This window comes from Erinaceus europaeus, chromosome 9 (assembly GCF_950295315.1).
Source record: "Erinaceus europaeus chromosome 9, mEriEur2.1, whole genome shotgun sequence".
Classification (NCBI taxonomy): domain Eukaryota; kingdom Metazoa; phylum Chordata; class Mammalia; order Eulipotyphla; family Erinaceidae; genus Erinaceus; species Erinaceus europaeus.
This window is the reverse complement of record NC_080170.1, coordinates 115,841,399-115,866,406: the sequence shown is the minus strand read 5'-3', so window position 1 is coordinate 115,866,406 and position 25,008 is coordinate 115,841,399. Positions and strand designations below refer to the sequence as shown.

General features: G+C 40.4%; 1 protein-coding gene and 1 pseudogene across 3 annotated transcripts in view; one reads left to right on the top strand and one right to left on the bottom strand.

Annotated features, from left to right (window-relative positions):
• Positions 1 to 25,008, bottom strand: part of MAP3K7CL (MAP3K7 C-terminal like) — a 73,525-nt gene that overhangs the window by 35,796 nt on the left and 12,721 nt on the right. For 2 of the 3 annotated variants that reach the window (XM_007528553.3, XM_060198583.1), the window contains exon 3: positions 3,866 to 3,927. The exons of the other annotated variant lie outside the window; for it this stretch is intronic. In XM_007528553.3, the coding sequence (XP_007528615.1) occupies positions 3,866 to 3,927 (62 nt within the window). The remainder of the gene's footprint in view (positions 1 to 3,865; positions 3,928 to 25,008) is intronic. 3 annotated transcript variants of the gene reach the window in all.
• On the top strand, positions 7,607 to 8,129 carry LOC132540205 (STE20-related kinase adapter protein beta-like; annotated as a pseudogene).

Sequence of the window (25,008 nt, the reverse complement as noted above, 5' to 3'; positions counted from 1 at the left end):
AGGAACCACATTGAAGAAGAGGAATCTGCATAAAATAGAATGAACCTTTGACCTGCCCCCTGAGCTGTGCCCTACAACCTACAGATGAACATTATAAAGAGACGTTCATTTTAACACCTCCCTTCCCCTTTGGTCTCTTGCCCAACATTCTACATTAATAGAGACATCAAGAGAAATGTTTGTCACTGCTATTCTTGCACAAGGCTTTTTTTGGCTTCTGAGAAAATAGAAGCACCATGTTGCATGCTCCAACATGTCCACATTCTTGACAAAGCAACAGAAAAAAATAATCTTGGGGGCCAAATAGGTGAGGGAGTATCTACCATACAGATATTTTGTTGCTTAATTGTACAGACCACCAAAGAAGGTTCAGTGGATATCTGAAAAGCCGAGCAGAACGTTGTTCCATCAGCACATCTGACAACCTAGCAGACCAGAAACAAACTAACAAAAAGTAAAACTCTCCAATTATCAAAAGTAATTTGATCAGTCCTTGGGTTTCACAAGAGGTATCAGATCAAGCCAGACTCAGATCACTTTGACTCAGAATCAGAGATCATTCAATCCCCTGCACCACCATCAGCCAGAGGTGAGCAGTGCTCCGGTAAACAAAACAATCAGAGATCATGTCTGAATCTGTGACCACAATTTGACTTCACATATCTCAGCATGAAAGTGGAACTATAACTGCTTACTCAGCTGTTGCAAAAATTGACTGAGATCATTTGCAAGGAAACACCGTTGCTCTTTAAGTATTCTGTATGCATTGGTAAGGTTCAAATCTGAGTGTCTGCAAAGAGTGGGGCTGAAAAAAGTCACCTGTCTTTATTTATTTATTTATTTATTACATTGAATAGCGAGTACTACTCAGGTCTGGCATATGGTGGGACCAGGGACTGAAGCTGAGACCTCTGGGATCTTGGATATGTAAGTCCTGTGCTCTGATATGGAGCATCCTCCCCTAGAAGCAGGCAAAATTGATAGCTCCAGTTGGGAATCAAACAGTCAGTTCATCCTAGGGCCAGGAGGTGGCGCACCTGTTTGAGTGCACCTGTTGAAATGCAGAAGGACCCAGGTTTGAGCCCCTGGTCCCCACCCACTGGGGGAAAGCTTTGCTAGTGGTAAAGCAGTGCTGCAGGTGTCTTTCTGTCTCTACATCTCCCCCTTCCCTCTTGATTATTGACCGTCTCTATGCAATAAAGTTAAAATTGAAAAGAAAAAAAAAGTCAGTTCATCTTCAAGGAAATAGTGATAACCCCAAGGCACTTCATAAGCCTTTGTAACCTGATTTTCACATTTCCACTGATGATAATGACAGTCAATAAATTTCTGAGTTATTACTGTGTGATGAAAGCACTTAAGTATAAGTGCAAAGAAGGCCTTTACAATATAAAGCATTTCCATTGCTTTCAACACAGAGACTCCCTGTTGCATATTCAGATTGACTTGAATTAAATGGCTGTGCTTAGCATAGAAACAAGCATCTGGTTTTAGATTTTATTTTCTTGGGGGGGGGGGGTTGCTGGCTATTCCCCTTTTAAAACCTGCTATCTTGGACTGCTATATTGCTCTCTCATTCTCTCTCTCTCTCTCTCACTACCTCTTGCTGAATAAAAAAAATTGACCCAGACATATGAAATTATACATGTTCAAGGCCCCAGCTTTGCAACAAGAAAAAAGGAGGAGATGAACAGGAAGGGGAAGAGAAAGAGAAAGGAGGGAAGGGTAGAAGAAGAAAAAAATACTAGCATGATTTTTAGTTATGCGTGCTCTAAAGAATAAAATCAAGGTGACAGGTAAAATGCCTAGACAGAGAAAAACCCAAATAAATAGCTTACCAGACTGTAACTGTTTATGACAAACTCAATCCTATCTTTCATCCAGCAAACAAGAACATATTTAAATGTTTTCTGTTGCAGTACTGGGAATGTTCTCTCTGTCCATGAAGTGGTAAGGGGAAATCAAAACCCACGAGCCAGAAGTCAGCTTCTCAACTGCCTAACTTGCAAAGGATCAGTGAAGAGGAAATGGTCTCCTTGGATTAAAATAATTAAAGAATCTTAATTTCTAATATTTGTCAAATGGAATTAAAGCTATGAAATACAAATGGATCTAGTGATGTTTGAACAAAGAAATTATCTGAGTTATTGTCAAGGGGCCTATGACTGCTATGAAGAATAAGTAATCAGCCAGAAAAGACCATTAATCTTCCTAAAGGGAGAAAAATCTGTTGCCCATAGAAAAAAAGAGAAGCGATGATTCATCACTTGATAGAGAACAAGAATCTTCTTTAGAAAATGCTTTTACTGTTTAACTTTCAAAGCATTCTTGCTGCTTGTTTTCATCTCACTTCCATGGTCATAACACAGCTTTGAGCTTACAATGAAATAAAGGAGAAAAACCCTTGGTGGGAGAAATGTAGTTATTACATTGTAATCCCTCTATTCCTCAAGTAACAGAACCTAAGCAGAGAACACAGTGTGTCGTGTGAGGATGTAAATGGAAAAATCAGAGAGGACTGAATGGTTCTTCTTGACAGAAAGAAAGGATAGTAGAAGATAAAGAGGAGATAGATACAAAGATCCAGGAGGAGCTGGGCTGAGGACACTGAATAAGGGAAAGAAAAGGAGTAAGACAGACGGTCAATAACTGCAGAAGGACTTTTAGAGGAAGACTGACCTGTGTTTTGACACTGGTGTGATAATCTCTATAGCCCTCCCACCTACACAACTACTAGTGCGCTGATGGCTTGTTCTGTTAAAGGGCTGTGACAGTGACCAGAACTATGACAGGAGTAAGAATGTGGGCTCCTCTAAGGGACCCAGTCACACCTGAATTGATGTCTAGAAGCTTCTCCAGCCATCGAGTCCCATCTCTTCAAATCCAGCCTAGTTGCTTCCAGCTTTGTGTTTAATATACTTGGCACAGAGAAAAGAGCTTAGAGTCAACAAATGGAAGCCGTGTTGGATGGCATGTGGGCTCACTGTTGTCTCTACTTTCCTCTGTTTTGAGCTGCTCAGAAGCAAGGGTATCAAATTCAAATGATCTCAGAACACCAGGCATGCCCCAAATAAATAAGAAAAATTGCTGAGGATGAAGTAATAGAGACCAGCAGGGTCTATTGGGAACTCAATAGTGAAGAGCTGTCCTAAGATGTAAACATTTCAAAGTCAATGTTCAGAGCTAAGAAAGAAAGAAGGGAAGGAAGGAAGGAAGGAAGGAAGGAAGGAAGAAAGAAAGAAAGAAAGAAAGAAAGAAAGAAAGAAAGGCAGGCAGGCTGTGGCAATGCCTGTGTCCTGGACTCAAGATCCCCCTGGTGATGGCACTCCCAGTTGATGCACACATCGCCACGTGCAGGGACCTGGGTTTCAGCCCCTACTCCCCACCTGCAGAGAGGGATGCTTCATGACCAGTGAAGCAGGTATGCAGTTGTCTATTTTCCTCCCTTCCTATTTCTCCCTCCCCTCTCAATTCTCTCTGTCCTATCAAAGAAAATGGAAGGAATGAAGAAAGGAAGGAAGGAAGGAGAGAGTGAGAGAGAGAGAGAGAGAAGGAAAGAAAGAAAGAAAGAAAGAAAGAAAGAAAGAAAGAAAGAAAGAAGGAAGGAAGGAAAAAATGGCCACTGGGAGCAACACCATTTTGTTTACTTAGCCACCTGCAGACCTGCTTCACAGCTTGTTAAGTGACTCATCTGCAGGTGGGGAGCCAGGGGTTCGAACCGGGATCATTCCTCTGGTCCTTGCGCTTTACACCACCAGCGCTTAACCCGCTGTGAAATTGAGCTTAACTGCTGTACTACCACCCGACTCCAACCATTTTGTTTTATTACATTGGAAGAAGGAAGGGAGACTAGAAAAATCCTTACCTGAAGTTGCTGGTCTAATTCCGGAAAGACCAGAGGAATGGAATCGTCGGGAGGTGTTTCATCTAAAACATGAAAATAAGGGAGATGTTCACTTTGATGGTGATTAAAATGTGTCAACACACAATCTGAAGAAAGAGAGAACGGTAGCCATAAAATTTACAGTCATTTAAACCAGCATTACCTCAATTTAAAAAAGCAGAAGAGGGGGCAGGGGAGAGTTGGAGCAAGAAGCGGAGGGGGAAAGGAAGGAGGGGAGGAGGAAGGAGGGGGAGGGGAAGAAGAAGAGGAGACAAAAAAATGATTCATTTCTCAGTATTAAATCTTTCTTGTCAGGGGTCGGGCAATGGCGCAGTGGGTTAAGCGCATGTGGTGCAAAGCGCAGGGACCGGCGTAAGGATCCCAGTTGGAGCCCCGGCTCCCCACCTGCAGGGGAGTCGCTTCACAGGCGGTGAAGCAGGTCTGCAGGTGTCTGTCTTTCTCTCCCCCTCTCTGTCTTCCCCTCCTCTCTCCATTTCTCTCTGTCCTATCCAACAACGAACAACATCAACAATGGCAATAATAATAACCACAACGAGGCTACAACAACAAGGGCAACAAAAAGGGGGGAGAAATGGCCTCCAGGAGCGGTGGATTCATGGTGCAGGCACCGAGCCCACCAATAACCCTGGAGGAAAAAAAAATCTTTCTTGTCAGGAGAGTAATGTCATTGCCATCATCTCTGGACTTGCAGAATTAAACCATATATATATATATATATATATATATATATATATATATATATATATATACAGTTATTTTTATCTCTTCAGTTGGGGACAGATAGAATGCAGAAGATAGTTTTGCCTTTTGTGGACAGAATTACTTCAAGTGTAACTAGTCTGGCCAAATTTTTGCAAACAAATCTCAGAATCCTCAAACGTTCCATTCCATCTGGTAGCTCTCCAACTAGGCACTGCTGGTCTCTCAAGACTCCTCTGTTTGCCAAAAGCAAAAAATATGATCTGCAGAAAAGTGCTTTAACAAGGTGCTAATGAGGTGACCTGACAACCTCAGTGGGATGGAAGAACATGTGAGTGAAACAGAAGTGTGAGCTCTGCTCTGAGTGACTCCGTGTGTGACAGACAAGCTGTGGCTGCGGTACCTTCTGCCATTCCCACAAACCACCATGAACAGGTGTTTAGCCAGAGACCACTCCTCTGTGACAGTGGGCACCAAGCAATGACTCAATGAGGAGTTTCTTCCCAGTGAACCAAGCAACACTCAGCACCAGAAGTCCAGTAACCACCAGGGCTCAGGAAAAGTCTGAGCTCAGAGAGTATTAATGTCTCAGGACCCTTGGCAGGGGTTTCTGGATCAAAAGATGCTGTGCCCAGAAGCATCAGAGGAGGCCCCAGAGAAAAATTTGACCTCAACTGTCCAAGTCACCTTAGAAAGGAAGAGAAGGAAAGACCACAGGAGAAAAAAATGGGTAAATATATATAAATACAGATAGATTTTACATAAATAATAGTCAACCCATATCTGTGATCCTGAGAGAACTAACGCAGTTTCCAGTGGAAAGAATGGGGACACAGAACTCTGGTGGTAGGAAAGGTGTGGAATTATAACCCTGTTACCTTCTAATTTTGTAAATCAACACTATATCACTATTAAAAAAGATTTATATATAAAAGTAAAAGTCACCAAGAGTCGGGCTGTAGCTCAGTGGATTAAGTGCAGGTGGTGCAAAGCGCAAGGACTGCCATAAGGATCCCGGTTTGAGCCCCCGGCTCCCCACCTGCAGGGGAGTCGATTCACAAGCAGTGAAGCAGGTCTGCAGGTGTCTCTCTTTCTCTCCCCCTCTCTGTCTGCCCCTCCTCTCTCCATTTCTCTCTGTCCTATCCAACAACGACAACATCAATAACTACAACAATAAAACAACAAAGGCAACAAAAGGGAATGAATAAATAAATAAAATGACAAATTTATTTAAAAAACAAATAAATAAAAGTCACCCTCAAGTCTCTTCCAGAGAACACTGCTGACCAAGCCCTGGTACCAAAGGACAAGCCCCTTGTCAGCAGAACCTCCATGTGACCAGACAGACTCTCAAGGCTTCACTGGCCTTCACTGGATCCTCCTTGCTAGAAGCATCTCCCCAGGTTCTATGACTGTGGGAATAAGGCACAATACAGGCCCAAAGGAGAACTAAGAAACCAAAGCTATTTTTTTTTATTCCCTTTTGTTGCCCTTGTTATTTTATTGTTGTAGTTATTATTGTTGTTACTGATGTCGTTGTTGTTGGATAGGACAGAGAGAAATGGAGAGAGGAGGGGAAGACAAAGAGAGGGAGAGAAAGACAGACACCTGCAGACCTGCTTCGCTGCCTTTGAAGCAAATCTCCTGCAGGTGGGGAGCTGGGGGCTCAAACCCGGATTCTTACGCCTGTCCTTGAGCTTTGCGCCACGTGCACTTAACCTGCTATGCTACCGCCCGACTCCCGAAACCAAAGCTATTTTAAATTATAATCAAGGAGAGGCCAGGCAGTGGCACAGCTGATTGAGCACACATGTTACACTGGTGACTGTAAAAATTACAAATATGGAAAACTGCACTGAAGAATGTCTGAAAGCTTTACAGACAGCAGTGATTCTATCCTGCTTCTTCTGGTATCCCAATATTACAACTTACTGGACAACTTTTACTGTTAGAAGTTGGCTTTGCAGTTAACAATAGTTATATACTTTCCCCATATTTGGGAGCTACTCTCTTCCCTGATCCAGCTTTCTAGTCCTTTTTCCAGCCATGACATCATCTCCCCAGACAATAACTTTGGTCAACCTGCATATTAGATGTCAGGCTCAGGCAAAAACTAGTAAAGTCATGGGCCCTTTGGAATATACCTAAAATAGACCTACTAGCTATTTCCAAAACAGAGACCCCAAATCTTCATCTGCAATATTCCAGCCTTTACGGTCATGGTTAATCAACAATTTGTTCTTCTTTATATCTTAACTCTTTTTCAGCCACCAGGTTCCAGATGCTACCATAATGCCAACCTGACTTCCCTGGGCAGACGACCCCACCATGTCCCTGGGACAGATGCCCCACCTCCCCAGAGCCCTCCCTCATTAGGGAAAGAGAGAGACAGGCTGGGAGTATAGATCAATCTGTCAACATCCATGTTCAGCAAAGAAGCAATTATGGAAGCCAGACCTTCCACCTTCTGTACCCTGGGTCCATACTCCCAGAGGGATAAAGAATAGGAAAGCTATCAAGAGAGGAGATGGGATACAGAGTTTTGGTGGTGGGAATTGTGTGGAATTGTACCTCTCTTATCTTATAGTCTTGTCAGTATTTCCATTTCATAAATAAAATTTTAAAAAAAGAAGTTGACTTTGGGTTATTTCTCTTTATGGCCTATGGCTCAGCAAACCAGTTTTTTATTTAATTTTTTTATTATTATTTTTATTGGGTAGACACAGCCAGAAATCAGGAGGTGAGGAAGTGATATCAAGGAGGAAAGACAGAGAGAAATCTGCAGCACTGCTTCACCACTTGTAAAGCTTTCTCCCTGCAGGTGGGGACTGGGGGCTTGAACCCAGGTCCTTGTGCATTGTAACATGTGCACTCAACCAGGTGTGCTACCACCCAGCCCCAGCAAGCCAGCTGTTAAAGACTTACTTTCCTGAAGAAATGAGAGAAACTTTAGTAAGAAATATTCTCTGGAGCAGTGGGAGGACTGGAACTATCTGCACCAAAATGGATTTACAGAGATATAATGTAAAGTCAGATATTTACAGTGTCTGGATTACAGTGTGTGAACTGGCCAGTGGGCAGCTACTCTTGCAGGACCCGCCTAGGACTCAGATGCTCTTACAGAAATTGAAAGGTCCTCCTTATAGCCCATTGGATAGCAGTATTTTCACCCAGTCAGAATTCAGAATGAAAAAATTCCTGATCAGGTGTACGCTCGAGAATTGGAGAAAGCGTACTTGCCTCCATTGGAACTGTTAATAGTGACCATCCTCAAAAACTTTCTCTCCTGCCTTCTTCAGCTGGGTACAGCTCTGTTTGCAACAAGATCCTGAGAAAAGGCCATCAGCAAGCAGTATATTATCCCATGTTTTCTTCAAACAGATGAGAGAAGAAAGCCAGGATCCAGTGCTTCCAAGTGTTGTCTCCTGCTTACCACAAGCTGTCAATACCTCTGCCTCCAGCAACACCAGGGACTGAGCTGGAATGTGATTTTCTTGATGAAAAAGACTTGGACTGGGAATTCTAGGGCTGCCAAGTTCTTTTGTCCTATGTACTTGGCAATGCCCCCACCCCATCCCCTGCTTTTTCTTCCATCTTTCTAGATACAAATAACTAAAATTATACTTGAAAATTCAGTTTGGTGCCTTGGAGAATCTATTAGTTAAAACCACTCTGTTCAGGACCTAGTGGGGGTTGTATTGTTATGTAGAAAACTGAGAAATGTTATGCATGTACAAACTATTGTATTTACTGTTGACTGTAAAACATTAATCCCCCAATAAAGAAATTTTTAAAAACACGGGAGTCGGGCAGTAGCGCCACGGGTTAAGCGCACTTGGCTCTAAGCGCAAGGACCAGCAAAAGGATTCCGGTTTGAGCCCCCGACTCCCCAACTGCAGGGGAGTCGCTTCACCAGAGCAGTGAAGCAGGTCTGCAAATGTTTATCTTTCTCTCCCCCTCTCTGTCTTCCCCTCCTCCTTCCATTTCTCTCTCTCCTGTCCAACAAGGACGACATCAATAACTACAACAATAAAACAACAAGGGCAACAAAAGGGAATAAATAAATAAATATTTTTTTAAAACACTGTTCAAAGGATCAAAGTTTATATACACTTTGGTCAGCTCAAGGAAACTTCAGAATTATTAATCTAGGTACATTTAGTGTCACTTCTCAATTTTTTTTACAATCTCTGACTAGCTCCTCTTCTTAATTTCTCTTTTAAAAATTATTTTTAATAATATATTTTTTGTATAGAGACAATCAGAAATTGAGAGGGAATGGGGAGATATATAGAAGAGACAAAAAGAGACACCTGCAGCACTTCACCACTCACAAAGCTTTCCCCCTGCATGTGGGTCCTTGTGCATTGTAACATGTGTGCTCAACCAACTGTGCCATCTGATTATTGAGCCATTTAATTGTTTTTATTTTCAGTGTTTTGCTACTCTTCATGGAGGCAGACTCTCAGAGGACAGTGCATCTAAGTGCATTTTTCTCATCCAACGTCTCTAGCCTTTTGGATCAGCTATTGTTAGACAGACTAGTTTGTCCGGGCATCAAACTCTTTATTTTTTAGTTAGAAGGAAAGTGTTTGTGTTTTCCCACTTTTCACCTGTTAGTACTTAACATAATTCAAACTGAGCCTCACTCACCTTAAATCATTCACTTGAAAAACATTTTTAAAAATGGTGGGAACTGTACCCCTCTTATCTTACAATCTTGTCAGTCATTATTAAATCAATAAAAATGTAAAAACCAAAAAAGTATGTGATGATCATTCCATATATAGAGATAGAGATATATACATTTATATACATATATTATTTCTTTCTATCATAATTAAGCTTACTTGTTTAAAAAACAAAACAAAACTCAGGAGAAGGATAGATAGTATAATGGTTATGAAAAGAGACTCTTGTGCCTGAGGTTCCAAATTTCTAGGTTCAATCCCCCGCACCACCATAAGTCAGAGCTGAGCAGTGCTGTAGTAAAAAAAATAAATAAGAGAAATAATTTCTATGACAACTACCAAAAATGTGCTATAAGCCATACACACACGGGGGTGGCTCAGTCCTGGAACACAATGGCAGAGGACCTAGTGGGGGTTGTATTGTTATGTGGAAAACTGGGAAATGTTATGCACGTACAAACTATTGTATTTATTGTTGACTGTAAAACATTAATCCCCCAATAAAGAAATTAAAATTAAAAAGACATTCACACAATGCAAAAATGAAGTGTTACCTCTCTATTCTGAGTAAAACACAACACACAGAGAGCTCTTGACTTGTAAGGGATTACATTTCTTTGAAATGCACCTAAGATAAAAGACAATTCAAACAAGACAGAATTCACCTCTTCCAAAGACCTCTAAGGTCACGTCACTTAATAGCCTCTGGTATATTTTATTTTATTTTTTATTTACAAATCATTTATTTATCTGTGTATGTAAATATATATGTTAAGTGATCAGATACAAATATGAATATACATGAAATTATACAGTATTATTGTATTTATTCATTTTATTTAATTTTTATTATTATCTTTATTCATTGGATAGGGACAGCCAGAAATTGAGAGGAAGAGGGTTATAGAGAGAGAGACACCATTCATGAAGCTTTTTCCCTGCAGGTGGGAGCCGGGGCTCAAGCCGGGGTCCTTGTGCATTGTAACTTGTGTGCTAAACCAGGTGTGCCACCACCCGGCCTCCAGATTGTGTTTAAGGTAAGGATGTATAGGTTAGATTTCATGCTGTGTACAAAGGAATATGCTATTTTGAGGACATGAATCCTATTTCTTATTATTCAGATAAATATTCATTCTTCATTACTGTTGGTTGAAAAAAGAATATAAGTTGAGTCTACTTGGACAGATTTTGGAGATTCAATATACTTCTCCACATCATAACAAGAAAATTCAGACTCAAGACACGACTTTCTCTAGCAATGATCAAAAATGGACAAAAAGCAGGATAGCATATAGAAAACACATCTGAAATAGTCTCCAACAATTGATGTTTCTTCTTTGTTATACTTATGTAGAGACTGTGGCATGAGTTGGTCAAATAAAAGATAACAAAACAAAGCATAAGGAATAGAACAGTTCTACTAGCTTTGGTCTCGTGGGAAGTCCTAGAGGTGAAGTTGTTTTTGTGAAGATACTGAGTATTTTTCTGGTGCCTATGAAGGAAAACCATAATATAGCCACTAGCCAAACTCATGAGAATGAGGGGGAAAAAGTCCCGGATGGTGATAATACTCATATTAAAAAATGTCACTGCATTATTCATGTGTGGTATAATTGGACACATTTTCACCAGAAATTTGTCGGTGACGTTGTAATCTTTGACAGTATCGAGGAAAAATAAAAGTCTTATATAGATGAGACTATTGATGACCCAAAACAAAAGAAGAAAGACCATGGTATTTTGGTGTATTCTGTCCTTCAGCCAAGTCCACCTGTATTTGTTAGGGCTGATAGTGAGGGCCTGAGCCACACTTAGGAGACAGGTTGTACAAAGTGAGAGTCCCCGAGACTGTCTATATAAAAATGAAAGTACTTTACACCAGTAATTATTCAAAGAGTTTGTAATGCCAAAAAAGTCTGTTGCCATGAGAATTAATTTGCTGCAAAGAGTTATTATATTACTAACAGACAAGAGAAGGAAAATAATATCCAAGGGCTTCTTTTGGGGGAGGACATTTTGCAAAAATGTAAAAATACACAAAAAATAGCAATGAATTTCCCAAAATCCCAATACCAGTTTGAAAAAGGAAAATAATTCCCATAATCATATTGTTGGAAAGCATGGCATTCTAAGTTCTGAGCAATACACAAATGTACAATTTAGATTATGAAAACTATAAGAAGTCCAAATTCAAATCTCAGTGGGAAGCAGGAGATAGTCTATGTCCTAGGAAAGGACAGTTTCCAAGACTATGTGTTTTATGAAGTTCATTTAAAAGGACACGATTTGATGTACAGTCTTGTGTACTTTTGCGTGAAAACAGAAGTACACCTGTCCTTTGCTCTATCACTGATCCACCTTCCCTATTACTACACATAATAGGGGATATTAGTGATATTAAATCATCTATTTTTAGATTGAGAGATGTCTTAAAGTGTTGCCCACCAACCTTTTCATGTCTTAGTGTCCATTCTGAGTTGTTGCTGACATGTCTTCCTTCATTAGGATCACACAGTAGTGACTTTCACCTCCTACATGTTTTTTTTATATTTTCCTGTGGTGAGGCATTTGATTTGTGAGCTTTTTAAAGAGAAGATACTGTGAGAAAATTCAAATAGTAAATTGTAAACACAAAAATAGAAAATTTGCAACATCTTCCAGAGACGAAGAACTAATTTAGATATTTCATGGGTCCTTAGTACTGTTCAGCTCTGGTTTATGGTGGTTCTGGGGACTGAACATGGGAACACAAACCTCAGATATGAAAGTTGTTTGCAGAAGCATTATGTTGTCTCCTTAGCTCCTGCATCACCTGCATCACCGCTCATGAAGCAGACCCACTGCAGGTGGGGAGAAGAGGCTTGAACCCGCATCCTTGGGCTTGGTAATATGTGTACTTAACTGGGTGTGCCACCACTCAGCTCTGGTATATTTTAGATGCTATGTGTAGTTTAACATTACTGCCATTTAAGGGTGGCTTAAGATCATGACAGTGCAGTACCAGATTTGAGTCCATTTGCTGCTGTACCCGTGCCAAACACTGGGAGCCTATAGGTTCACTGACAATATTTAGCATCAGAGAGCAAGTATAAATGGGGAGATCTTCCCAAGACTCCAGTTGCAAGTTAAAAAGATCTAGTCCCGCTCTCGGCCTTAGCGCCATCTTCCTAGAACCCTTTGCACAATGAGAGCCAAGTGGAGGAAGAAGCGAATGCGCAGGCTGATGATGAGGCAGAGGTCCAAGTAGACTTGTCTACCCATGGAAACCACAGGAGCAGAAATAAAGGAGGACGGAGGCCAGAGGCACTGGGACAAACTGGACTTCTGTGCTGCAGCCTAGAACTTGTTTTAGCAGGTCTAGAACCTCATCACCATTTGATCCTACGCGACCATCTTGAGGGACCTTCATTGCTCATACCAAGACACAGTCCCTTTTGCTCCTTTGCCTTGGACTTGTCATTCTGGACTGGTTCTGCTCTCCTTGTGGCTGAATGTAACCCACGTACAATAAATAACCTCTTCTGCTATCTTAGCTGAAGGGAGAGGAAAAAAAAAGAGAGAGAGAGAGATCTAGTCCCACAGAAGCACCTCCTTGTTCATAGCTGCATTATTCACAGTAGCCAAGATATGGAAGCAATCTAAATGCCCATTGACAGATGACTGAATAGAGAAGTGAAGTGGTGAGATACATATGCAGTGAAGTACTACTAAGCAATTTAAAAAGACAATATATTATGTTCTTCAGTGTCAAATGAATGGAACTGGAGGTGGTCATGCTTGGTGAAGTAAAGAAGGAAGTAAAAGACAACTACTGAATGGCTTCATTCATATGTGGAATATAGAAAATTGAAACACATGAACTTGAAAAAAAATTGACAACCTGTGTCTAAGGCCTTGGGAGAACTACAGAGGGGGGAGCTTCGTAGGAGAACTGGGAGGGGGGCTTTTGTGGGTGGAACCCAGAACTTTGCTGGTGGGAGTGATGTGGAACTATACCCCTATCATCTCATAATCTTGTAAATTACTATTAAACTATTAATAAAAGAATGAAACGAAGGGGGCCAGGTAGTGGTGCACTGGGTTAAGTGCATATAGCACCAAGAGCAAAGTCTTGCGCAAGGACCCCAGTTCGAGCCTGGGGCTCCACACTTACAGGGGGGTTGCCTCACAAGTGGTGAAGCAGGTCTGCAGATCTTTCTCTTCCCCTTTCTGTTTTCCCCTCCTCTCTCAATTTCTCTCTGTCCTATCAAATCAATCAATCAATCAATCAATCAATAAATAGCCGCAGGAGCAGTGGGTTCGTAGTGCTGGCACCTAGCCCCAGTGATAACCCTGGAGGTAAATAAATAAAGAAAGTGAATAAAGCAATCAAGTCCAAACTCATTGAATCAACTTTCTACTCAAGAGCAGTAGCAACAACATCTACCAACTACTGTAGATTTCTAAGTCAACAGTTATTTGCAAATAATTGGACCAAAACCAAAATTGCCAAGGGGGGGGGGTTATTTGTTTGTTTTTTGTTTTCCACCATCTGTCTCATTGAGGTAGCCTTTCTTATAAGGCCTATACTTTATCAAACTGATTTGGTAGAAATCACATGTAAATTTTCTTCAGTCAAATGTCAGTAACTCAGACACCACTGACGATTTTAGCTTATTGAGTTCAAGGCCAAAAGAATCTGATGCAGGTAAATGAGAGTTTGCTATTCTTTGGCATTTCAAAGAGTCACATTCCTTTGCCCTCATCATAAGTGAACAGGCACTCTAGAGAAAGAAAACCCATTTCTGTCAAGCACCAGAACAGACAGTGAATTTGAGAATTATGAAAGACTGCCAAGAATGGAACTCAAAGCTTCCTGGGATTTAATCCATCTTCCTCCCTGTGCCGTCACACCCATTCCTACACAGTTATAAAAAGGAAAAATACGTATCTATTTTCCTTGCAAGAACAAAGCTCCTAACAGATATCTGATGTAACCCAGCACTAACAAAGCTCATCACTGGAGTGAAAGTTGTTATTTACATATATGCAGAAACACATACATGTGACCACATTGATAATTTTGAAAATTAGGGAACTGTTTTAGAGTGAATTCCTTGAGTTGGAATAAAATTGTAATGGATAGACATAGAAATGAACATGTATACTCTGGTGGTGGGAATTGTATGAATTGTATTCCTCTTAACCTACAATCTTGTCAATCATTATTAAATCATAATAATAATAATTTTTTAAAAGTGGAAGTTCAAAAACACAAAACAAAACTTGGACTGGATTTGTTGTATTGCACCAAAGTTAAAGGCTCTGGGGTGAAAGGGGATGAGGGTTCAGGTCCTGGAACGTGATGGCAGAGGAGGACCTAGAGGGAGCTGAATTGTTATATGGAAAACTGAGAAATGTTACACATGTACACACTACTGTATTTTATTGTTGACTATAAACCATTAATCCTCCCAATAAAGAAAAATAAATAAATAAACACTTGGGCATTTACACAAAATATGTATATAAAATAATTTTATTATTTATACACATTATATATATATAATTTTATATGTATATAAAATTATTTTATGACTGGCTGAGTCCACTCCAAGGTATCTATGCAAAAGAATGGAAAAATGCTATTCAAACAAATATTATTATCTTAAAAAGGAGTGGTGGGCAGTGGTATACCCAGGAGAGTACATTTATTACAGTGTGTAAGGACCCAGGTTCAAGTCCCCAGTTTCCAACTGTTAGGGGGAAACTTCATGAATGGTGAAGCCATTTTGCAGTTGTCACTCTTTCTCTTTCTGTCTCCTCTATCCCTCTCAAATAAACAACCCTTAAAAAAAAATCTTTGTGAATGTTTGTCTCTACCCCCAGAGAGATAAAGAATAGGAAAGTTTCCAATGGAGGGGATAGGATATGGAACTCTGGTGGTGGGAACTCTATGGAATTATCCCCCTGTTATCTTACAGTCTTGTTAATCATTATTAAATCACTAATCAAAAATTAAAAAGAAAGAAAGAAAGGAAGGAAGGAAGGAAGGAAGGAAGGAAGGAAGGAAGAAAAAGAAAGAAAGAAAGAAAGAAAGAAAGAAAGAAAGAAAGAAAGAAAGAAAGAAAGGAGAGAAACAAGTGTGGGGCCAGGCAGTGGCACACCCAGTAGAGTGCACACGTTACAATGCATAAGGATCTGGTCCCCACCTACAGAGAAATGACTCACAGATGGTGGAATAATACTGCAAGTGTCTCTATTTCTCTTTCCCTCTCTGTCTCCTCCTTCCTTCTCAGTTTCTCTATGTCTCTACCCCCCCCCAAAAAAAATGAATACATAAATTACAAATACATATATATGAAACAAAGAAATAAGCATGAAATGGGTATTTTAGAGAGACTAGCAAAATAAAAGTAAAGCTCTCATTAAAGAATGGATCAAGTTGGATTAATCCAAGTAGGAAGTGGCAGAGGAAAGAAGAAACCAAAGACAGATGTAAGAAAGCTTCCACGTCTGGGAGCCAGGCCTGCAGTTGACTGCTCCATTGCCATCTGGTTTCTCTGGCATCTCGACCAGCCAGAAATTTCAGGGCATGCAAGACTGCTTACCAAGCTGCCTGCCCCACGTCGATGTGTGGTGTGTTTACTTTTAAACAGTGGCTGCCTTCTTTGACTGGCTTTAAAAATAGGCAAATCTTCTAAAAGCAGCAGGATGAATCACAGGATCAGGCCAAGAGGAAAGAAGGAAAATGACTCAGGCAGACGAGTAGTAGCACAGCTGTTCCACAAACATTTGGCTGAATTGTTGTAAAACATTTTGACAGTGGGAGCGGATCAGAATTCCTGGGAGCAGTTAAGTCTGTTTTGACAATTCCAGAAGCACAAAGTAGACTGTACAGTAGTTAAACAAGAGACCCTCCCCATGCCCAAAAATGTTATGGCCATTGTTTTTTGAAAAAAAAAAAAAATAATAATAATAATAATAATAATGGAAGAGCAGTTGGTAGATGTTTATAGTGAGACAAAATTAGAATGCAAGAACACTTGATTAAAATATATTTATTTGTGAAATCTCTACTGAGGCTCTTTGCTAAACTGGCAAACAGCTTTGTCATTTTTTTTTTTTTAATGCATCAAGGAAATAATTTCTGGACTTCTTTTTCAAAATGGTACTATAGGTTAAACGAACCAATCAAAATGTATCCTCTCGAATATGGCATGATCTCACTCTCAGACAGAAGCTGAAAAACAAGATCAGAAGAGAAAACACAAGTAGAACCCGAACTGGAATTGGCAAATTGCACCAAAGTAAAAGACTCTGGGGTGGGTGGGGGGAGAATAAAGGTCCAAAAAGGATGAGAGAGGACCTAGTGGGGGTTGTATTATTTATGGAAAACTGGGAAATGTTATGCATGTGCAAACTACTGTACTTACTGTTGAATGTAAAACATTAATTCCCCAATAAAGAATTTTTTTTTAAAAAGTATCCTCTCAATAGAGACAAAAACAAAGACAGAGAGACCACAAAACTGAAGCTTCCAAGTGAGCTATTTTTCTGGCCCACAAAGTAAATTCTAAGAAATCTTTGGGGGCCAGGTGGTGGCACTCCTGGTTAAGTGCACACATTATAGTACGCAAGACCCAGGTTCAAGTCTCTGGTCCCCACCTGCAGGGGAAAAGCTTCACAAGTGCAGGTGTCTATCTCTTTCCCACTCTCCCTCCCCCTCCCCTCTCAATTTCTCTCTGTCTCTATCCAATAATAAATATTTAAAAAATGAAAAAAATTTATAAAAAAGAAATCTATTTACATTTATTTGTTTGCTTATTCATTTATTTATTTATTTTATGAAAGAAGTGTCCAGAGAATCTCTTTAGTATATGTGGTGCAAAGGATAACACCCTAGAGTTTCTAGCATACAAGCCCTGTGTAAACACCTCCTCAACTGTTCTGAAGCATTTCAGATAAAGTCAGGCGTGTTCACGGCAGCTGGCCGTAGACATTCTGAGGCATTTTAGAAAGGCTGACATACAAAGAAACAGATTAAGAAGGATTTTTTTTTTTAATAAACAGATGTTCACTGCCTAGTTAACAAGCATGAGATGATTAAGATAATGAGACTTAAGCTAGAACTTCCTTATTGATATCCCAGCCCCTAAGATAGACCATAGAGCATTCTGAAATTCACTTAGCAGTGACTGAGAAGCTGCTGGGTTTTGAGGTGGTGATTCTGTCTTCAGATTTCCTTAAATTGTCTTCTCTGTGTGTGCCCATGAACTGGGTAAGTGGAACCCACAGGGTAGTAATCCAAATCCTAAGGTTATTTACCAGTGAGCACTATGTGGTCAGCGTCTTTGCAGGATGATGTAACTGACCAGAGTGAAGTAACTCTCTGGTCCAGCTCTCTCAGGGTAAGGCTGACGACCAGAGTCCCCAAAACAAAAGGAATCATTCAACTTGTGACCTTGACCCCAAAACAACTACCATGTTTCATTTTTGTCTCTTTATGACAGAGAGAACATCTTAGCACCAAAATCATAAGACTAGCAGAACCATGAAACAGAAGAGTACTCGTTGGTGCTAAATAAAGTTAGCTTTCTAGTCTGGAGATTTCTCAAAAACACTAGAAACAGACCTACCCCATGGCCCAGCAATTCCTTTCCTGGGGATTTACCCAAAGGAAACAAAAACACCCAAAGGGGGAAACACAAACAAACAAACAAAAAAAGCATAGATCAGAAGACATCTATGCATATCTATGTTCATAGCAACACAATCTGTAATAGCCTGAACCTGAAAGCAACCCAGATGTCCAATGTCAGCTGAATGGCTAATGAAAACTATGAAGTATATATACACGATGGAATAGTACTCAGCTGTTAAAAAAAGATGATCAAGTCATCTCCCTTGCATCCTCTTGAAGGTATCATGTTAAGTGAGAGAAGCCAAAAGGAGGACAAACACCATAATATCTCATTTACAAGTGGTACTTAATATATGGGGGACAGTGAGGAAGAACACAGTGAAATGTGGACTGGACATAGTATATTGCAACAAAGCAAAAGACTCTGGAGAAGGAGTGGGAGGAAGGGACTGAAGGGAATTTTGGGGTCCCAGCACATAAAGAAACTGCACCCATGTGTCAGTGAATACACTGTAGACCATTAACTCCCTCAACATCAACAACAACAAATTTCTTTTTTTTTTTTTTTTAAGAATTACAAGGAAACCCAAAAGAAAGTTATCTTTCTCATAGGATTCCAGTTCTATTTTGGGTAGCACAACTCCTAATAAACTTACAGAACCTACATATAGACCAGGGCCCAAGAAATAGGGCATATATAAGCTGGGGAAAAATATATACCTTAAAGTAAAAGTGCTCAATAGTCTACAATGATTCTATAGGTACAGCAAGCATGCAGAAAAACCTAAAGAAGACATCATAAAGTACTTAAATAGTTTCTACTTAGACCTAGATACCCTTCTCACCTACTCCTTTTCACTTTTCTCAATCACCCCAATTCCAACTGTGTCAGATAAAGTAAGGACTACAAAAGATGGATGAGAGGAAGAGATTTGTACACTTTAATGATAGCCCTTTTGGTCACTACCAGGTCACCCCATCATCCGGGGCCCTAGTCAGGGACTCCTGGGATTCCCATATAAATATGATGGACCGCGACCTCTAATAGGTCCTTCTCTCCACTGTTACTGGTCATTTCCAACAGGAACAACATCATAAACCCTCTGTGGGCCTCCAGAGGATCTTGCCCTCGATTTGGTAGAACAACAGTAGTAGAAACTGCCCCACTCTCTGGAGAGAGGCTGGGTCAACATACTCTGCCACTAGAGGAAGATGGGTCCTGAAAAGAGTGCAGCCTAGAATGTACCTAGCCATGACCATGGAATGCGAGCTCAGACTGACAGGGATGCAGAGGTTACACAGGTTCCTGTGCTAAATATGAAAAGACCTGGGCCCTACGTCAGATCAATGGGGTTTATAATTAACAGTATTTACATACTTTCCCCATATTTGGGAGCTTCTCTCTGCCCTTATCAAGCTTTCTAGTTCTAGTCCTATCCTCAGTTCTGACACCATCTTCCCAGACACTACTCCTAGCCCACCTAGTTAGATGTCAGGCTCAGGCAAAAATTAGTAAAGTCATGGGTTCCTTAGAATATACCTAAAATAGACTTCCTAGCTCCTTCCAACCAAATAAAAACCCTAAATTTCATCTGCTATACTTTTACTTTTAGATTCTTGATTATTTTAAAACATTCTACTTTATATCTTAATGCTTTTCAGCCACCAAGTTGCAGATGCTACTATGACACCAACCTGACTTCTCTGGGCAGACAACCTTACCAGTGTGTCCTGGAACCTCACCTCTCCAGAGTCCTGCCCCACTAGGGAAAGATAGAAAGAGGCTGGGAGTATGGATCAACCTGCCAAAGCCCATTTCCAAAGCAATTACAGAAGCTAGACCTTCCACCTTCTGCACCCCATAAAGATCTTTGGTCCATAATCCCAGAGGGATAAAAAATAGGGAAGCTTCAAATGGAGAGGAGAGGATATAGAACTCTGGTGGTAGGATTTGTTCCCTTCATATACCACAATCTTGTCACTCAATATTAAATCACTAATAAAAAAAAATTTTAAGTTAGCTTTCTAAACAAAAGCTAACACACACACACACACACACACACACATCTCTTTCTTGTCATTGTTTCTTCTACTATAAGAGAGGTAAAAATATCCTCAAAGCCAGGACTATGAATTAGCTAGGGTTCTAGACAACATCTTAATTGCACTTTATAGTTTAATATCTCTCCCTTCATCTTAGATATAGCTGGAAACTAGACTGAGAAGTGAAATCCTTGACAGAAAGTTTCTACCCAGAGAAAATCTCAGAGGAGGGAGAAGGCACGTTCAGAGGACATGCCCAACACCCGCCTTCTCCATAAATACAACTCAGGAAGCAGCCCTAGCCAGAACACAAGTCCATCTGTTTACAATCTCTGTACTCAGAGCCAAAGTCAAGGACATGCACCTGCACCTGCACCTGCACAGAGACGCAAAGCACCTTCTCCCAGGCTGGTGCTGCATTTAATTTAATGTTCTCGCTGTAGAATCCCAATCCTCTAGGGGCCAGGTGGCAGTGTACCTGGTTAAGCACACATTATAATACACAAAGACCCAGGTTTGAGCCCCTGGTCCCCACCTGCAGGGGAGAGCTTTGTGAGAGGTTAAGCAGTGCTGCAGGTGTCTCTCTGTTTCTCTCCCTCTCTACCTCCCCCTCCCCTCTTGATTTTTGGCTGTCTCTATCCAATAAATAAATAAAGATAATTTTTTAAAAAATTAAAAAGAATTCCAATCCTCAACAATTGTTGGACAAAGAACAACACTTAGTTTGCACTACCTCCCCACAAATGACGTAGGTAGGCCTGCCTGCAGTTCACACCCTGAGTACTGGTGTGCTAGAGATTGTCTTTTAAGCCACCAGAGGCAAAGGGACACTTAATAGACTTGTGAGTTGGGGCCAGCTAGTGGCTACAGCATAAAGGCTTACACAAAAGCTCTCTTGCTAAGCATGTTCTAGTGAGTGTGGCTAAACATCCAAGACATGACAGATTGGAGCAAATTTCATTTCAGGACAGACTTGCATTTGCATCTTGACTCAGTCCTTTTCTAACTGGTAGATAAATTAGCACCATCTCTTTCAGAATCTATTTTTCCCCCACAAAAGGGCATAATAGATCCTGTCTCCAAAACTTACCACCAGTAAAGGAACACATAAGTCAACTATGTAACATAAAGCCTGACACCTAAGAAATACTCAGTGGGTGGGGGGTGGGGGGAGGAGTTGGTAGCACACTAGGTTAAGCGCACATAGTATAAAGCACAAAAACCCACATAAGGATCCAGGTTCTAGCCCACACCTCCCCACCTGCAGGGTTGTCGCTTCACAAGCAGTGAAGCAGGTCTGCAGGTGTCTTTCTCTCTTTCTCTTTATCTCCCCCTTTCCTCTCAATTTCTCTCTGTGTTATCCAAAAATACGAAAAAAAAAAATGGCATAGGAACAGTGGATTTGCAGTGCCAGTGATAACCCTGGAGGCAAATAAATAAATACATAAATACTCAATAAGGCCAGGAGGTGGCAGACCTGGTTAAGCACACACGTTACTATGCACAAAGACTCAGGTCTGCAGGTGTCCGTCTTTCTCTCCCCCTCTCTGTCTTCCCCTCCTCTCTCCATTTCTCTCTGTCCTATCCAACAACGAATGACATCAACAACAACAACAATAATAACCACAACAAGGCTACAACAAGGGCAACAAAGGGGGGGGGGGGAAATGGCCTCCAGAAGCTGTGGATTCACGGTGCAGGCAATAACCTTGGAGGCAAAAAAAAAAAAAAGAAAAAGAGAAATAGTCATTAGTAGTTATGACTGCGTGATATGATGGAGTTTACCTGCTATTCCTTCTCTAGGTCCATACAACCAAAGTAGCAGTGAGGCCAGGGAGACTGTGAGCTTTTGTGCATATGTGAGCAGGTGTATAGTGGTGGGGGGTTGAAGGTATTCTGCAATATCTGAATAACAGAGAGAGCAGGCAAGCTCACGAATTCTGACTCTAACTACTCAGCTGTTAAGACTCCCAGGCCAAATAGAGGGGACATCTCTAGTGAGGCTACAAACTCAGGTTTTGCATATTTACTCTCTTCTCTAAAATCTATCAAGAGCGGGAATGGGATTCGGAGTTCTGGTGGTGGGAATTGTGTGGAATTATACCCCTCTTATTCTATGGTCTTGTCAATATTTCCATCTTTTAAATAAAGATTATAAAAATTAAAATAATAATAAAATAACAAACCCTAATAAGCTTTTAGCACTTAACTGTGCCTTCTTTTTTTCATTGTACATAGCTCTATTATATATTATAGATAAACAATTGCATTTGATTGATAAGGAATATTTTGAAAGTAGTTATCTTGATCAAACTACAGGTTTAAGGTACACAAAATGTCCCCTTTGACTAAAAATGTCTTTTCAACTTCCTTGATTTTCATTTAATTGGGAAATAATAAACTATCAATGCTTAAAATGTATAATCAACATTGTTAAAAAAAAAGAAATTAAATTTACTTCCCAACCAAAGCAAACCTTTTTCATATAAAATATTGTAAAAGATGTATAACTTATGCATGAAAGGCCTATGAGTGTTTTCTCTTTCTTTCTTTCTTTCTTTCTTTCTTTCTTTCTAAGCAGAGCACTGGTTTATGGTGGTTCAGTGACTTCAGAAACGCAGGCATGAGAGTCTCTTTGCATAACCACTGTTCTATCTACTCCCATAAGTATTTTCATTTCAGTTCCAAATCAAGATTCATTATTTTATTTTTAGAGATGTTTATAAGTGCTATAAAGCTGCCAACTCATTAATAATAAAAAAAACTTTGTTAATGGTTAGCTTCTTGTTAAAGTATCATGTCATTTGGGGAGACATCAAAGCTTTTTTAAATTTCACCTCCTGATTGTAAAGCATTAAATATGTAAACTCTATTACACACTGGATATTCAGCACCCACAATATGAAAAGTATAGACATAGTCTGGATATGGATATAAACAGACACTTGGGGCCCAGGCACACCTCTTACAATGCTCAAGGACCCAGGTTCAAGCCCCTGGTCCCCAGCTGCAGGGGGGAAAGCTTTGCAAATAATAAAGCTAAAGCAGGTATTTCTCCATCTCCTTTCTTCTTGATTTCCATCTCCATACAAAAAAAACCACACACACACACACACAGAGAGAGAGAGAGAGAGAGAGTTAGAAATAGGCAGAGATTTGGCTTGACAGTCAACTATCAACTCTTTTTTAAAGATTTTTATTTATTTATTTGAAAAATAGGAAGAGAGAAAGAACCAGACATGATGCTGGTACATGTGCTGCTGCATTGAACTCAGGACCTCATGCTTGAGAGTCTAATGCTTTGTCCACTGCATTACCTCCCAAACCACCTCTCAATTTTTTTTTCCCTTTTTTTTTTCCTCCAGGGTTATCGCTTGGACTCATTGCCAGTACTAAGAATCCACTGCTCCTGGCAGCCGTATTTTTTTAATTGGATAGGAAAGAGAGAAATTGAAAGAGGCGGGAGAAATAGGGAGAGAGAAAAACAGACACCTGTAGACCTGCTTTGCTGCTCTTGAAGCTACCCCTTGCAGGTGGGGAGCCGGGCTCAAGCCAACATTCTTGAGCTGATCCTTGCGCTTCATACTATGTGCACTTAACCTGGTGCAGCCACTGCCCAGCCCCCTATTAAATCTTTATAATCAGTGATAGTCACCACGACACATTAACCAGAGCATAAACTTCTCAGCCAAATAAGATCATACACCATTTAGACTGAACAATATTTCTTTCCATGGAGAGATGCGATTCAGGTTTTTTATTTGTTTGTTTGTCTGTCTGTTTGTTTGCTTTTGAGGGAGAGTGAGAGATAAAAGTGCATCACTCTGGTATATATGGGGTCAGGGATCAACTAAGAACCTCATGCATCCCAGTCTTGTGCCCCACACTGCTTTACATTTCTTCCCTATCTTACATTTCTTAGCAATATCCATCTAATAGCCACTGTTGTAGACATCACTGTGTGACTTTCATCTATTCTTCCTTTTGCAAGAACTTTTTTTTTTATTTAAGAAAGGATTAATTAACAAAACCATAAGGTAGGAGGGGTACAACTCCACACAATTCCCACCGCCCAATCTCCATATCCCACCCCCTCCCCCGATAGCAAGAACTTTTTTATGGAGCTGATGGCATATGCTCTAGCTCAGAAACATCTACTTTAAAAGGGTGTCAGGTGGTAGTGCACCCCGTTAAGTATACACGTTACCATGTGGGAGGACCCAGGTTCAAGCTCCCTCTCCCCATCTGCAGGGGGAAGCTTCACGGGTGGTGCAGGTGTCTATCTTGTCCTCTCCCTCTCTATTTCCCTCTCCCTTCTTGGTTTCTATCTGTTCTATTAAAAAAAAGAAAAAGAAAGAAATTCTGAAAAGGAAAAAAATAGCTGTTAGGAGTGGTCGATTCATGATACATCAAACAAACTCCAGCAATAATCCTGGTGGCAAATAAATAATAAAAACCTATTAAAAGTACATTTTGTCAGCACATCATACCTCTCCTTCTTCCTTGCTGTATAAATACTAACTTTTTCAGGTTGGAGAGATAGGGAGATAGCAATAATGGTGATGCAAAAAGACGCTTATGTCTGAGGCTACCTAGGTTCAATTACCCATACCATTGTAAGCCAGAGCTGAGCAGTATGCTGCTCTGGTAAAAAAAAAAAAAAAAAAAAAAAAAACCACTAACTTCTTCTATATTTCCCAACCTCTAAATAGATAATAAAATGTGACCTAAATAAATAATAACGTGTTGGGCAGGGGTAGATATCATAATGGTTATGCAAACAGACTGTCATGCCTGAGGCTTCGAAGTCCCAGGTTCAATCCCCTGCACCACCATAAACCAGAGCTGATCAGTGCTCTGGTAAAAATAAAATAAATAAACAAATTTTACAAAAGAAATAATAACGTGTGATCTGGGAGACGATGTGTGGATAAAGTGTTAGACTCTCAAGTATGAGGTCTACAGTTTGATGCCTGATTGTCTTATGTGGTAGAGTGATGCTTTTCTCTCATCTCTCTCTCACTAGTGAATAAATAAAACATTTTCTT